Below are 15,501 nucleotides of genomic sequence, written 5' to 3'. Positions count from 1 at the left end.
TAGTGTAGTTGGTTATTTGGACATGGGGGGGTTACATAAGCAGGCACCGCCTCCTGATTCCCTCCGCCTGCATCCTCCAACTTCTCCCCTCCATCCATCTGTCTTTCTTTCCGTCCTTCTTTACTCCTTGTGTTTCTTGTTCCCTTGCTTCCGCTGCGTTTGTTGATTTCTCATGCACGCGCAGCTGGTCTAATGTATTCCTCCTCGAATTCCTTCCTGGGCGGCGCCAACAGCGCTCGCCCCGGTCAACAGCCACCTTTCATGCAACAACAGCAGCAGCCTTACTCGCAATTCCCAGGCCAGCAACAACAACCACAGCCTACCGGATTTGCCCCTCAGCCTACGGGATATGCCCAGCCTCAATTGTCCAGCTTCGGCTCCCAGCTGCAACCGCAGCCAACGGGGTTCCCGTCGGGACAGCTCCAACCCCAGTTCACCGGCTTCCCCGGTGCCGCTCCGCAGCCGTCGCAACAGCCTCAACCTACGGGGTTCCAGCCTCAGCAATCCCAGTATACCGGCTTTCCTCCCCAGAGTCAGCCCCCGCAGCTTCAGGTTCCGGCGCCCACCGGTCTTCCGATGAGACCAGCCCAGACGTCATCCGACATCGCCAACTCGTTCCGTGATGTCGGCGGTGCCGCTCCTCCGCCGCCTCCCAAGTCCTCCGCGAGCAAGATCCCGAACATTCGTCTCTCGTTCATCACTGCGCAAGACCAGGCCAAGTTCGAGCAATTGTTCAAGTCTGCCGTCGGAGATAGTCAAACCATGACGGGTATGTGGACAGGACGGCCTGTCGAGAACTGTTGCTAACGCTGTGTAGGTGACAAGGCGAAAGAACTGCTCCTACGGTCGAGGCTATCAGGCGCTGATTTGTCCAAAATCTGGTAAGTCATCTCTGTCAGCTCCGTCCGAACCTCCTCTGACTGGTACCGTGCCCAAGGGTCCTGTCGGATTCGACCAAGTCCGGCCAACTGTTCTTCCCGGAGTTCGCCCTCGCGATGTATCTCTGCAACCTCAGAATCACCGGCCGTGACCTGCCCGATGTTCTTCCCGAAAAGATCAAGAACGAAGTTTCCAGCATGGTGGATATCATATCCTTCCAGGTCCCTGACACTCAGCCCACACCCCCGGCCATCCAAACGAACGTCCCCAATTTCGACGCTCCCCTGATGGAGAACAAATTGGCTCCCCCAGCTCCTCAACAGCCACAGCCGCAGCAGCCAACAAACTCACAGCTTCTCACCCAGCTCACAGCTCAGCCAACGGGCTTCGTTCCGCAGCCGACGGGCCTCTCGCCTAATCAAGCTCCTTTTGCCCAACAGTCGAGCCTTGCACCCCAACCCACTGGATTCCCTGGCCAATCTCAGCAGGCGTCTTTGCAGCCGCAGCCCACGGGCTTCATGACGAACCCTCAGCCGACGGGTTACAGTGGGCCCAGACCCCCTGTCCCGCCTATTCCCACGGGTTATGCCTCGAATCTCAGCCCTACGCAAACAGGAGGCATGCAGGGTCTGGTTGCGCAGCCGACCGGGATCCCTGGTCAATGGGGATTTGTCAACGCTCCTTCTTCTGGCTTGCCTAACATCGAGGCTCTGAAGCAGCAGTTGATGCCTCAGCCGGGTCGTGAAGGCGGCTTTTCCACTGCCGGCCTTGCAGGAAACGCTTCTATTCCTTGGGCTATCACCAAGGAGGAGAAAAAGATCTACGACGACCTCTTCCGCGCATGGGATGGCTTCCGTAAAGGCTTTATTGGTGGCGATACAGCCATTGAAATCATGGGACAGAGTGGACTGAACCGCCAGGATCTGGAGCGGATCTGGACCTTGGCTGATCCCAACAACAGGGGACGCCTGAACATGGATGAATTTGCTGTAGCCATGCACTTGATCTACAGAAAGCTGAACGGCTACCCGGTCCCGAACCGCCTTCCCCCAGAGCTCATTCCCCCGTCCACGCGCAACCTGAACGACTCCATCGGCACAATCAAGTCTTTGCTGTCCCAGGATGCGGAATCTCGGAAAGCTTCAGGCGCATTCCTCCAGCCCCAGAAGACGGGCGTCAGTTATCTGAAGGAGCACTCCTTCAGAGGCGGCGCAGTTTCCCCCGGCACCGGCCGCAAAGACGCGACACTTTTCAAGAACAACGATGAAGCGGCTGCTGGATATCGCTCTAGCGCTCGTCGCCGTGTCGGCAACAATGCTCGGACCCCATCTCCTGCTGCCTCGTCGCAGGCTTCAGAAGATGAGCTGTCGGTGGACCAGCTCAAGAAAAAGATCCGTGAGACCCAGGTTATGCTGGATGCCGTCGACTTCCAGGATGAAAACCGTGCAGAGGAGGACGACGCTCTCGATCGTCGAGACCGCCGGGAAGCCGAAAGCCTCATGGACCGGATCCGACGCGTGCAGGACGACATCGACACCCATCCGAACGCTTCCTTCCGGAATCTTGACAACGGCGCGGAGAGGCGATCCCTGCGTCGGCAGCTGCAGGCCTACGAGGACCAGGTTCCTCAGGTCGCTTCTGAAGTTCGTCGCGTCGAGCGAGAGATCGCGGAGGCGAAGCTTGAGTTGTTCCGCCTGAAGGATGCCAAGGCTCACCCCAACAGCGCCTTGAATATCGTCGGCACCGGCCCTGGTGGTACGGTGACCGAGGCGGACCGGATCAAGGCTCGTGCTCGTGCCCGGATGCAGGCCCGTGCTGCCGAGCTTGCTGGAAGACCGCCCCCGGCCTCCCAGGAGGACGACGGCGCCGCTGCTCGTCGTCTTGAGTCTGAGAACGCCAATGTGAAGGCTGACAGAGAGAAGAACGATGCCATGACACGTGATGTCGAGGAGAGTGTGAGAGACTTTGCTCGGAGCCTTGAGGATAGCCTGAAGGACGTAAGCGAGAACTCTACGCGCGAGCACGAGAAGCGCCGCTGGGAGGATGCCCTGGGTGTGGAGGATGTGATCCGCGACTTCATCTACGATCTCAAACGCAACAGCCGCACTGCGCATATCCGCAAGGATGAGTATGACAATCCCCCCTTGGCGCCATTATTGTACCAAATATATAGCTAACGTTTTCTATAGGGCTTCGAGGGCGTCTCCCACGCAACCACAACAGGCACGGTATGATGAGCCTCCGGCCGTCCGGCCTTCTCCTCCGCCATCCACAGGTTCTACGGGGTCTGTGCCGGGTACTACCCACGAAGACCGTGTCGCAGCCGCCAAGGAACGCGCACAGAAGCGTATTGCTGAGCGCTTGGCCGCGGCTGGTCTGAAACCTCACACCGAGGCCTCGGAAACTCTTACCCAACGTCAAGAGCGCGAAAAGAGAGAGCGTGAGGAACGCGTGAAGCGTGCCGAGGAGGAAGATGCTTTGCGGGAACAGGAACGACAGCGCCGCCTGGCCGAAGAGCGCGGCACCCCGGCCCAACCTGCCACAAAGCCAGCTGGCAAGAAGCCGCCGCCGGCACCCCCTTCGCGGCGGGCCCGCACAGATAGCGCTGACCAGTCCGAGGCCAAGAAGGCGGCGGATGAAGCAGCCAAGGTGGAACAGGCTGCCAGAGAGCAAGCCATTCGAGAGGAACAGCAGGCGCAAGAAGAGGAGACGCAGCGTCTGGAGTAAGTGACCCCGTCTGCCATTGAGCTGGCCGACTTCGTGCTTATACGGATTGCTACAGGGCCGAGGCTAGACAACGCGAGGAAGAGTTCCTGAAGGAAAAAGAAGCACAGGAGGCTCGCCTTCGTGCCCTCCAGGAACAAGTACAGCAAGGCAAGATCAAGAAGCAAGAAGAGAAACGCCGCAAAGAAGAAGCCGAGCGACGGGCCAAGGAAGAGGAAGCCAAACTTGCTGCCCAGCGTGCAGAGCTTGAGATGGCCAAAGAACGGGAGAGGCAGTTGCAGCGGGAGCTGGAAGCTATGGAAGAGGAGAGCTCGGACGAAGAAGGTCCTGAATTCGCGACGCCCCGCAACGGTTCTCCGGTCCAGAGCGAGCCTCCCACCACCGAGGCACCTCCGCCACCGCCCCCAGTCGCGGCTCCTGCGCCTCCCATTCCTGCTATCGCAGAGCCAGAGGCGCCAACCAGTCCTGTCACCTCCCCTGCCAGCAGCCGCGCCAATGTGAGCGCCGAGGCGGAGTCTAAGAACCCTTGGTTCAAGAACATTGGACAGCCCGCTGACAGCCAGCCTGCTCCTGCCCCTGTGCCCCAAGCCGCTACCACTCCGTCTGATACCCAGTCTACCAACCCCTTCCACCGCCTCACGCAGCAACAGGAGAGCACAGCTCCCGCCTTTACGGGCTCCGGCCCGTTGGAGCGCAAGACCCGTGCCCGTCCTGAGGATGACGACGACTGGTCCGCAGCCGGATCTGAATTCGATTCCTCGGATGACGACGATGATCGAGCGGGCGGCGGAAGCGCGAAGCAACTCGCCAGCATTCTGTTCGGCACAATGGCGCCCCCGCGGCCTCTGAGTGCCATGGACGACAAGTCCCCTTCGAAGACACCCACCCCAGTGCAGGAGGCCCCTGAACCGGACGCCGCGCCCTCCGCTCCTGTCGCTGCTCCGCCGCCGCCGCCCCCTCCGCCGGCCCCGGCACCGGCCGCGTCCGACTCTGGCGCTGGCGCTGGCGCTCCTCCTCCCCCTCCCCCACCGGCCCCTCCAATGGCCCCTCCGCCGCCCCCTGCGGGAGCCCCTCCCCCGCCGGCGCCCCCCGCTGCCGCGTCTGGCCCTGGAGATCGGAGTGCCTTGCTGGCTTCGATTCAGGCTGGTAAGGGGCTCCGCAAGGTGCAGACCAACGACCGAAGCACGAGCTCTACTGCCGGTCGTGTTCTAGACTGAGGTGGGAAGTTGCCGTCATGGTGGAAGCAATCTGTTTAGTGTAGCCAGTCGAACTAGTTTTTTTTGCCTTAATCCTACATTTTTGTGCAGAGTTGATCCGTGAAGTCAGGATATGCATGTAGTCTACAGAGCGCCGGTGGACAATCCGAGGGGTTCAGTCCGACCATTTATATTGGCTAAGTTTCATAGAAGTCTGTATATAAATCTCGTAATATGGAGAGTCACATGCTACCAAGCAACTAGTCAAGCCAAAGCAAAGGGACCGCAACAAGCAAATCGAATTTTCTATGGATACAACATCAAGTGACCAGCTCAGCGATGACGTTGGCAAGCGTGCTAACAGACCATAAAACGACGAGACCCCAACCGATCCGCCGGTCCATTCGCCATTTGTTCAACGGAACGACGACCAACAAGCCGACCAGCGTCGTCAGAAGCGTAGCCCCGCTAATGATCAAGACCTTGGAGATGGCGATCTGGTAGGCGCCGCCGTTGGCGACAATCGTCTCGGGTTTGGCATTCATGGTCATGTACAAGCCGCCCAGGCCGATGCCTAGCAGGATATTTAGCATCGGGCCGCCGAAGCACGCGCTGAGCGCCATCACAGGGTATCCCAGACGGGCGACGGTGATGTCGGCGACCAGGTCGCCGAGCGAATTACCCACGGCGAAGACGGTCAGGCCGAGGAGGGAGTCGCTGATGTTGAGAACGACACCGAGGGTCTTGAGGAGGTTGACGACTTCCGTGGCGATAGTGGCGATCCAGCAGATGGCGACGATGAAGCCTAGGAAGGCGAGGAAGGGACGCCACGCTGCGGGCGGGTGTGGGGGATTGTCACGTCGTGTGCTGATGACGAACGCGCCGAGGCAGACGAGAGAGAAGAGGAGGGCGCACAGGGAGGGGAGGAGGAGTTTGCGGGCGTGTAGGTCGTCGTCGGTGGTGGTCCAGAATATCAGGGCGACGAAAAACGGTCCCGTGAAGAATTGCAGCATCGTTAACCACCGCGCGGATTCTCTGGGCGGAGTGGACGATATCTCTGCCGCCGGCTGCACGGGGGGCAGTTCCGAGTCCCATCGGCGACGGCCTTGCATGGATTGGCTTTTCCGGTTTTGGTCCGATGCCTGCTCCGCGGCCGACCGGCGGTCCATGGCGGAGAGGAGAGGGCTGTCCTCTGGCAGTCGGACGGGAGGCGCTGGGTGGCCGTCATCTGCGGTGGTGACGACGACGGTGATCGGGTCGGTCGTGGGTTCTTGTTGTACGGGATCGACAACGTGGATTGTTATTGTCAAGAGGAATACGCTGGGGGCGGCGACGACGCCGAGGATCTTCTCCCAGAAGCTCTTGCCTTTCCATCCATCCAAGGTGGGGAACAGCGTTGGTAGAATGGTCTTGACGAACGAGAGCGACAGGGAGCCCCATCGGCTCCTCCGGATCGTGGATTGAATATTTCGATCCTCGAAGACACTGTCATGGATGTGCAGTAGTTCCGTGGGACTGGGTCCGGGCGGTAAGTGTATACTTGGTGGCCTAGAAGACGTGGGCCCTGGTACGTCCAGGTACGGAGGGAATGGGCTGGAGGGGCCCTCTACGAGAGCATTCTCGGGGCCAGTTGCGTACGTCGTACCCCGAGGGGAGACATCCACTGGCGATCGTGATGAGGGAGTTTCGGCCTGATAGTTCGGGGAGTGAAAAGGGTTCGGGGGAGCGAGCAAGGTGGGGGTTTGGGACGCGGTGGTATGATCAGGACTAGGGCTGCGAGATGCATTGGTCGATGGAGGCGACGTCGAGACATGCGGGCCTTCGGCCGACGGCCGAGTGACCATAACTTGGGGGCGAGTTACATCCGAGCCGAAGACACTGGCGTCGAGCTTTAAACGCGCCGCGTCGTTGGCAGACACAGCCCGAGTTCGAGAACCGGGTCCGCTGGGAGGAGACAGGCGGTCCGAAGCCGTCGGTCTTCTGGACGATGGATGCGATGCGACCGAAATATTGTCTCGGTCTGAATACTCATTGTCGGAGTACCTCTCTAGGCTGATGGGGACGTTCTGATGAACGTTGCGGGAGCGCTGAAGCGACGAAAGCACGGACTGGAACTCGAGGGCACCAACAAGACTGGGTCTGATGGGATTAAGGGTGTTGCGCCTGGTCGACGATGGACGGTAGACATGCATGTTGTCTCGGATTTCGGCCAGGTACCGGTTGCGAGTTTCGTCATCCTCCTCTCCGTCTCCATCTTTCCAGGCCGGAAGATCGGCCCTTTCCAGGGAGTCAAAGTCCTGGGTGGACACGCGCGAGAGAAGGTTGGTGGATTCGGAGGCTACCTGAGGCTCGTCGTCTTCTTCTTCTTCGATCTCCAACTCCTGATTTTCGGGTATATGGAAATGTGACCGGGCTGCGAGGGTCCGTTCGTAGGTTCGACGTCGTCGTAAGATGTACCAGTGCCATGTAACGACCAGTGCAACGTAGAAGCAATACAGGCCAACCATTGTGGCGGCTTCCCATATGTGGAGATGGCCGTCAGCCAGGAGCAACATGCTGAAGCTAACCGCGATGATGAAGTAGCCGACGTCGCGCACAAAGCTCCTTCGAGCTACCTTGAAAGGACGGACCAGCGCCATGGACCCGGCAACCACCGAAGTAATAAAGCTAGCAGCTCCAATCAACTCTCCGATTGCCAAACTACCACTGTTCGATCGCATTGCAGCGAATGTGGAGAAGACGTCGGGGCTTCCATTTCCAAAGGCGAGAAACGTTACTCCGGTCAAGCTCTCACTGAGGCCCAAGATACTAGCCAACGTACTGAGATCGATACATAGAAAATCGCTAGCGGCGATTCCGATGGTGCTGAAGAGCAAGGACAGCCATAGGATCAGAATGACGAATGCCACCGGCTTGGCATCGGGCAGGGTGCAGTAATAGAATTGGAGATATGAAAACAGCCCATCTTCGTGATCTGGGCAGTTCGAGCGGACAAAGGAGCATTTGTCTTTGGCATTGCGAACCAGTCGACACTATTGGGGGACGAAATATCAGTGCCTATGTTTGCGAAATATGGGGAGAGGTAGTATATAGACCTCGTCTGGAGCATCATCCCGCCGGAGCAGCGGGGAAGGGCGTCCATTGTGCCCTAAATGGACAGCACCATCCCCAGCATTATTGAGGTTTCCAAACGACCAACTCAGCAAGGCGAGACCGGTGAAGGCGAAAAGCGCCCAGTAGAAAGGACGGACCGAGAAGGGAGGCTTCTGCCGATGCGAGGAGCGGCTCAAGGTAGGAAGTAGAGGTCGAGACATTGTGAGAGATACGACGGCATCATGGGCGACAGCGGAGAAGGGGGAGGAGGAGGAGGGCACACACTGCGCGGTTTTACCGGGAAGCCATCAGGAGCTCTTAAGAAGATGCGGTAAGGAGAGGGGAGAAAGTTGGATAGTCGCAGGCAGACGCGGTTGCTGGTGGTGGTTGAGCCACTCACTGATGTCAAGAACGTGGAGACCGACGTGGCTAGTGCGGTGCCATTGGAAGATGGTGGTGGCTGTGCAGAGGTGAGTTGGTGCCATTGACGCGGAGGTCAGAAGACGTACCGGAAAAATAGAATAGTATAGTAGAGGAAGATAGGATAAGCGAGGCGGTGTAGAGAAGGACAGAGCTGTATGAGAAGTGTTGTTGTAAGTACACAAGTACGGAGTAGTTGAAGTTGAAGTTGTTGGAGAGTAATGTCACGTGTTAAATGACTAATCTCAGGTGACTGCGCAAGTGGTCTCTCTGCCCGCCTGAATGTTTTTGTTTGTTGTTGACAAAGAAACCAACACCCGCCAGTCTTTATCGTCAAGTTATCAACCTCCCACGCCTCCCTCGGCCTCTGTCATCGACCGCAGAGGCGCGCTCTCTTTGTATCTCGCCTTTTTCCTCAGTGGGAGTCTTTCTCTTCTTATCCTACTCCACTGAGTGTCTCCTCCCGCCGTCGTTCGTCATCGCTGGTGCAGCCGTCGTCGCCATCCCCTTACTGCTGGGGAAACCATCCACACAATGCCCCGCGTAGCGAACCCCAAGCATCGCCGGTCCAATGGCGCTGCTACCCCCCATAAGAATTCGCCTGTCAAGTAGGTTCCTGTCCACTCGAACTAATCTCTCGCTAAACAAAAATGGGACTGATAGCAACAGAATCCCCCTAAATGATGACATGGGGGAGAAGGCGGCCCGGATGGAGGCCCGCCACGCTCGTCACGACCGTCAGATGGACCAGATCAAGGCCGCCGTGAAGACGCCCATGCCGCCCCGGAAATATACCAGTTATGATCGCGCATCTAGCACAAGCCCCGTTACCCCACGAGGGTCCGGCCATCGAGGGCGGGAAAGTGATGTTGGCGGTGGTCGAGGGGTGACCCCCATGAAGCGGGTACCCATCCTCGCCAACTTTGAGGAATGGATGAAGATGGCCACCGACAACAAAATCAATGCCAACAACTCATGGAATTTCGCCCTCATCGATTATTTCCATGATATGTCCTTACTGAAGGAAGGCGACGGAGTCAACTTCCAAAAGGCCAGTTGCACCCTTGATGGCTGTGTCAAGATCTACACGAGCAGAGTCGACAGTGTCGCAACCGAAACCGGTAAACTTCTGAGTGGTTTGGCTGACAGTCGCGATAAGAGAGCCCGCGAAACGGGTGGAGAGGGCGAAGATGCCGAAGACGACGATGAGGAAGGAGAGGATGGGGTGCCCCGGAAGTCCCGGCGTAAGGTGAGATTCGATCAATGCTGGCCGCTTAAAACTACGTTTACTAACTCAGGCCTGAAAGGCGCGATCTCACGAGGCCACCCTTGCCCCCACGTTTGCTTCGCTGCAGCTGAAGAAGTTCGAGCTGGAGTTTGCAGTCGACCCCCTGTTTAAAAAGGCGTCGGCAGATTTCGACGAAGGTGGCGCGAAGGGTTTACTTCTCAACCACTTGGCTATCGACAGCCAAGGTAGGATTGTGTTTGATAGCAGTGATGATGCTGTTGAAGGCGGCTCGAAGGAAGATGACGACACACGCGAAGGAACTGCAGAGCCCGAACGACCCGACTCCCCATCACCCCAACGAGAATCTTCCGATGATGTATTCGAAGAGAATGCCGAGATCGACATCGCGAACCTGGCAAGCCGCTTTTTTCCGGACTTGGATCGCCTGGAGGGACAGGATATTTGTCCCTCTCTCAAAAATTTCGATTTAGGTGACCCCAGTGGATCGCTCGACATCCCTTTCCTGAAGGCACCTGAGGAATGGAGAAATGAACAAGGCATCGAAGACGGCCGCAATCCGAACGATGCCTCCGGCATCATGCTGGATGATGATAACGCAGTGGGATTCGATGATGACGACGGGATGACTTTAGCCGGATTCGATCTCAGTGGTGATACAGGATTCGGAGATGGTGGAGAGGCCTGGGCTCGTGAAGCTGCCTTAGAACCCATGCTGAAGGTCCACCGCATGGACCTAGATGGAGACGAGAACCAGGATGGCGAAGACATGGACAACGACGACGCCTACGCCGTTTCCCTTAACCACCAACCGAGCAGCCGTGACCACGAGAACATCCTCAGCTACTTCGATAACGCCCTACAAAAAAATTGGGCGGGCCCTGAACACTGGAAAATCCGTCGAATTAAAGAGCATGCGGCCGCAAATACTACGAATGCACCAAAGCAACGCAAGGAGAAGGAGCCTTTCGAAATCGACTTTGGTGCTCCTCTCGATAAGTCAGTGGCCGAATTGATTTACACACCTGCCAGCTCCAACTCGACCATTTCTCTACCGAAGACGCAATGGAAGACAAAGGGCCGCAATCTCCTTCCGGATGACAAGCACTTCAACTCCCGGCAGTTGCTACGCCTCTTCCTCAAGCCCAAGGCCAGGATGGGCTCGAAGAAACTGGTGGGCTCGCGACAGTTCAACCAGCGACGACAAGACCAAACAGCGGGCCATGGGGACATGGACGAGGCCTTCTGGGCAAATCATAAGACTGAAGATAATCCGGACGAAGGGGCGCCCGGTGCATACGATGCCAACTTCTTCGCTGATGATGATGGCCTTGCTTTCCCCAACGGTCTCGGCTTGGGCGATGACGACGACGATAATCTACCATTCGCTGATGCTCGCGAGATGTTGTCTCCGCCGGCTGATATGCCACCCGGCGCAACTGCAAGTGAGGCTGGTGGCGCCACTGGGCTTGCTGCCCTCCTTAATATGGTGGGTGCTACACCTGGCTCTGGTGCTGGTGGATTTGGGTCACAGCTGGTCACTCAAGGCGGTCGCAGGGCCCGGCCAGACTATGTTGCATATGCCCGTGTGGCGAAGAAGGTCGATGTCCGGCGACTTAAGCTCGAAATGTGGAAGGGAATGGGCGATCGCTTGATCTCCTCCTCGCACTTTGACGCCACCCCCCGTGCCGACAAGACCACCAGTCTACAGGAAGATCAGCCGATGAGCGAGACAGACGTACCGCCAACCCCCACGCCCATGAACAAGGCGCCCCAACCGACACCAGAAAGTCAAGATAACAGCCATCTGCGCTTCACGCAGATCATGAATTCCCTCAAAGCTGTATATGCGCCGGAAACGTTGCGTGACATCAGCACCTCCTACGGGTTTATCTGTCTGCTCCATCTCGCGAATGAACAAGGGCTTCTGCTGCAGAATGATGACGGCACTACCGGCCTGGGTGCGGGGGCTCTTGAGGAGATCTTTGTGACCAAGGATTTGAATGCCGTTCTTGAAGAGGGGGCTATGTGACGCACATACGGATGACGGTTATGGAACTATCTATGAGGAATGTCCGCATGGCTGAGGGGTCGTTATCGAGTTATCATGATACCGCATAGGAGTTGGTGGATTTGTTTTCGATATCGGATTGGTGGGACTGATTGCTTTTTTCTTTCGCCCGTCCAGACATTGGACTACTTGGATCTATATTTTTGAGACTTATACAGTCTAGCAGATCGTAAATATTATATTTCTTGTTTATGACTGTGGATTGAAAGAGGAATGTAGTCGGTTGTAGCGAGCTTCTCAGTCTCCATTCCCCTTAGGCTGTGATAACAGACCACTCTGACAGTAGCGCTTTCTTGAGCAGTGCGGGATAAATATTTTGCTACACGGCTCTGCGTTGTACTAAGCATCTAATTTCCTGTGTCTCAAAGAATCTTTAAACATTCCCTGTTCTTGCAGTCACCATCTCTGGGACTTGCGTACCTTGTAGAGATGGGGGAACCAATGATAGGCGTGTTTCACTCACTTTACGAGGTATGACACATATTTGGAAGCAATTTCCTTCACAGCGTCTGTTCACAAGATGGACATGCATTCACAACAGATCGATTGAACCAATTACACCACTGCATAACTCTTCAATCAGGAGACTATATCCAAGGAATGGAGGATCAGAAACCACTCCTTAGTACATCGGTCTATAGGATGTGTGTAAGAAAACAGTCAAGCAACTGTTGAGCCACGGAAGGTCTCCGCTTCTGCTGCCGCAAGTCAGCGCACTTGGTTACATGTGCATAAATCTGACCACTTGGTAAACTGGCTCAGGATATATGGTAGTCAGTGGAATAGACTGGACGCGAAACGGCTGATAGAGGACAGTGGTTACTCTCGCCTGTCAATAATTAGAGTCGCAGTTAGTCAAGGTGGCCTCAGACTCAATATGAGTTATAAGATCTCAAGTTGCGAGAGAAGAAATACTTTCTTCGGCGAAGGTTTACATATTCCTAGGATTCATTCTGGTACTAGGAAACTCCTCACAGGAGGGTATCTGATAGTAAAAAGAACCGAAGAATCTTGTCGCAGAAGCTATGCAGCTGATAGCAGGTCTATATATAACTAGACGTTAATTAGATATTCTTCATCATTATCACTTACTCAGTAGTGGGATTTAGATAAATTATGGAAATGTATAAAAAAAAAAAGGAAGAAAAAAAGCTATCGACATGGCTAGAAAATCAAGCACATAGGTATAATTTGTCTCACTTTACATGCACACCCTCTACGCCCGAGCCCCAATCACTAACGCACATTCTGAGGAAAGCTAGGGCTCATCGGGCTCCCATACGCTCCTGGGATAGGAACCGCCTCGTACGTACGCTCTCCAGGAGCAGCACCCATATGCTGCGCAATCGTAGGCGCCGGTCCCGGGGACGGGAGCGGCGCAGGCACTGCTGGTGCGGTGGATGCGGGAGCCGGGAACTCCTCCTGTTCCGTGCGAGGGGATGCCTGCTGCACGCGGATGGGAGGGGGTTGCAGCTGGAACGCAGGCTGGGGTCGAGTCGGGGAGCGCGGCGTGGCGAATTGGGTCTGGGTTTGGGTCGCCTCGCCGTTCTCTGCCATCGAATGCGGGTCGTGGGGGGCCGGGCCGGGCGAGAAGGGCATCTTCGGGGTCCGTGGGAATCCAGGCGTGTTAGGAGCTGACTGGATACGGAGTTGAGCGAGGTACAGGTCCGAGCGAGCTTTGTCACGGCGGTCCATAGACTTCGCGAGGCGTCTCTTCGTCCAGAACCGGTAGAAGACCACGGCGTAGATCAGAATGACCAGGACCTCGATGACGACTTCGATGATGGCGCACACCAATCCCCAGTCCTGGGTCAGGTTAACATGATGCGTGAAAGCGGAAGGGGAGAGACTGTGGCTCACCTGTAACCGGCACAGAAGGGCGTAGTCGATGTCATTGTGGAAAAACTGCTCTCTTGTGTTCTTCTTGCACGACCAGCCCCAGAGATCCTGGCCCCCTCCGGTGGACTTGCTGTTCTGGTAGATTGCGGCAGCAACTACCCACATGATCAGACTGAAGGTGAAGAAGCACACCGAGAAAACCGAATAGTAAACAGCAACTTTCTCGGCGCGCTTGTGGCCACCCTTGAAGTACCCCCAGAACACAGCCAAGCACGCCAGCAGGGAGATGCAGGCCACCGCGAGAAGGAGATATTGCGGCCACGGGTTTGTCCCCTTGGCCCATGGGGGAAAGCCACTGCGCGAGGGGAGGGCTTTCGTGGCATGGAAGATGGTCAAGGTCGTCGCCAGAATGGTCAGGACGATCAGACTGCAGCCAAAATTCACAAAGCGGAGGAAAATCTTCGCTACGCGGACGCGCAATTTGATCCGCTGTAATTGGTTAGTCGGGAATTCTAGGCTGTGAGTAGATATTACTGACCAGGTCTCTATCGTTCATCTTTTCTGCGTCTTTCTCCTGCTTCTCCACGAAGAACTCCTCGCGGAAGGTTGGGCTCAGCGGGTTGAGCGTGCGGCCCGGGGTCCCCGGGACTTTGAGGGCGCTCTTGAGCGGCGACATGGGCGGTTGGTGATGCGACGCATGTTGAGCAGGGTCGCTCGCCGTGACATACCCAAAACCCACGTCTGACACATCTGGTCGGCTCTGGGTGTGGTTGGGAGGGTCTGCGAACGGGGATCGTCCCGGCTGGGTCGGTTCTGTGGGAGAGTGGACGGCTGTGGCCTCTGCGAAGCGGGCTGTCCGAGGACTCTTTAATGATGAGACTGTGGAGTCTGAGGAGCTCCGTTCGGTCACGGTAGGCTGCATGGTGGATGGTGCCATGGGTTGGCGATTATTACCACGAAGGATATCCGCCGGACTGACTGCTTCGTAGGTTTGGGGCGAGCTGTTGTGGCTCTCGCTCGACACCGACATTGGAAGGAAATTAAACGATGAGATGATGATAGGAGTTGAAAGAGAACCAGCTCTTAGAGTCCTGGGGATTAGGCGCTTCCGTGGATGCAGAGGTCTTAAAGATCGCGCGCCAGGCCCATATACTATGGTGGTCGTCAGAAGAAACTTGGATTATAAGAAGAGAGTCTGGATATACCTCGGGGAAGATCAATGGGAACCAAGTCCGCTGATTAAGGCCTCACGCAACGGAAAAGGCTGTCTTGGAAACAATCTGCGAAACCTGCGCGGGTTGGACCAAGATATACAGACCAGCGGGAACAGCCCGAGCAAGAAATATGGGAAACGCAGGAAACGCAGGAAATCAGGAGATGGACAGAAGAGGGTGAGACTGACTGCAAAGCAGCGATATTTCAACGGGTCCCAGCATGGCACACCCTGTGTGGCATCGGGGCCGGAGGGGTCAAGAGGAGGAAGTCCTCGAATCGACAGGCATGAGCCGTGTGAACAGACGGGCAGTAAGCGCCCAGCACCCTGCCGAGCAACGCATCTGGAGACGATGATTGGGGGAGGTAGAACGCCCTCGAGGGGAAGACCGGGCGGCGATGGATGGTGAGTGGACGAAGCTGCAGGTTCTCCCCGGCCGTCACGGCGCGTGAATATGCACGTCCAGTCACCCGTGGGGCCAATGAGGCTGTCGGATTGCGCACATCATTTGGGGGGCCAACGAGGATCCTTCTCGAGGCGCCGAGTCTGGGCGATGGGGTGATGGTATTTGGGATGGGGTCTGTAGGTGTCGTATCGCTCTGTGTCTAGCAGAAGTCGATAGATTGTCGGTCAATACCAAGTAGATGTAGATGGTGGTATGTTCCTGGAGGCAGTCATGTGATCTGGATCCCACCATCCTAATATTAGCTTGAACTATAAAAGAATATCACGGCGGGTCTAGATAGATAGTTTAGACACAAATACGATTAAACTATTATTTTCGCCTACGATTTCTATGGTGCAACGATGCTAGTTCTAA

General features: G+C 56.4%; 4 protein-coding genes across 4 annotated transcripts; 2 read left to right on the top strand and 2 right to left on the bottom strand.

The window, feature by feature from the left end:
* Nucleotides 1-192: 192 nt before the first annotated feature.
* On the top strand, nt 193-4,820 carry pan1 (actin cytoskeleton-regulatory complex protein PAN1; the record flags this gene model as incomplete). Its single annotated transcript, XM_073694639.1, has 5 exons — nt 193-769; nt 818-881; nt 938-3,007; nt 3,069-3,602; nt 3,662-4,820. The coding sequence occupies 5 exons, from the start codon at nt 193-195 to the stop codon at nt 4,818-4,820; spliced, it is 4,404 nt and encodes a 1,467-aa protein (XP_073544038.1).
* BDV59DRAFT_186882 (sodium/calcium exchanger protein) lies at nt 4,626-8,665 on the bottom strand. The gene is made up of 3 exons (XM_073691096.1): nt 8,402-8,665; nt 7,895-8,352; nt 4,626-7,831 (listed from the first exon to the last, which is right to left on the bottom strand). The coding sequence occupies exons 2-3, from the start codon at nt 8,111-8,113 to the stop codon at nt 5,120-5,122; spliced, it is 2,931 nt and encodes a 976-aa protein (XP_073544037.1). The 5' UTR covers nt 8,114-8,352; nt 8,402-8,665; the 3' UTR covers nt 4,626-5,119.
* BDV59DRAFT_186880 (condensin subunit BRN1) lies at nt 8,658-11,826 on the top strand. Its single transcript, XM_073691095.1, has 3 exons — nt 8,658-8,920; nt 8,982-9,561; nt 9,620-11,826. Exons 1-3 carry the CDS (start codon nt 8,847-8,849, stop codon nt 11,588-11,590), a joined length of 2,625 nt encoding a protein of 874 aa, XP_073544036.1. The 5' UTR covers nt 8,658-8,846; the 3' UTR covers nt 11,591-11,826.
* Nucleotides 11,827-12,865: 1,039 nt separating this feature from the next.
* Nucleotides 12,866-14,498, bottom strand: BDV59DRAFT_205398 (uncharacterized protein; the record flags this gene model as incomplete). Its single annotated transcript, XM_073694638.1, has 3 exons — nt 12,866-13,435; nt 13,490-13,957; nt 14,007-14,498. 3 exons carry the CDS (start codon nt 14,496-14,498, stop codon nt 12,866-12,868), a joined length of 1,530 nt encoding a protein of 509 aa, XP_073544035.1.
* Between the last annotated feature and the right edge of the window lie 1,003 nt (nt 14,499-15,501).

This window comes from Aspergillus ambiguus, assembly GCF_047715705.1.
Source record: "Aspergillus ambiguus strain CBS 117.58 unplaced genomic scaffold BDV59scaffold_44, whole genome shotgun sequence".
Lineage (NCBI taxonomy): Eukaryota > Fungi > Ascomycota > Eurotiomycetes > Eurotiales > Aspergillaceae > Aspergillus > Aspergillus ambiguus.
Note: the sequence above shows the minus strand (reverse complement) of the source record. Positions and strands in the feature narration are given on the sequence as shown.

Excerpts from the sequence above, each read along its gene's own strand:
- BDV59DRAFT_186882 (XM_073691096.1), bottom strand. The coding sequence starts at position 8,113 with ATGTCTCGACCTCTACTTCCTACCTTGAGCCGCTCCTCGCATCGGCAG. Across the intron at positions 7,832-7,894 it reads GGGATGATGCTCCAGACGAG|TGTCGACTGGTTCGCAATGC; the intron begins GTCTATATACTA and ends GTCCCCCAATAG.
- BDV59DRAFT_186880 (XM_073691095.1), top strand. The coding sequence starts at position 8,847 with ATGCCCCGCGTAGCGAACCCCAAGCATCGCCGGTCCAATGGCGCTGCT. Across the intron at positions 8,921-8,981 it reads CATAAGAATTCGCCTGTCAA|AATCCCCCTAAATGATGACA; the intron begins GTAGGTTCCTGT and ends TGATAGCAACAG. Across the intron at positions 9,562-9,619 it reads CCCGGAAGTCCCGGCGTAAG|GCGCGATCTCACGAGGCCAC; the intron begins GTGAGATTCGAT and ends CAGGCCTGAAAG.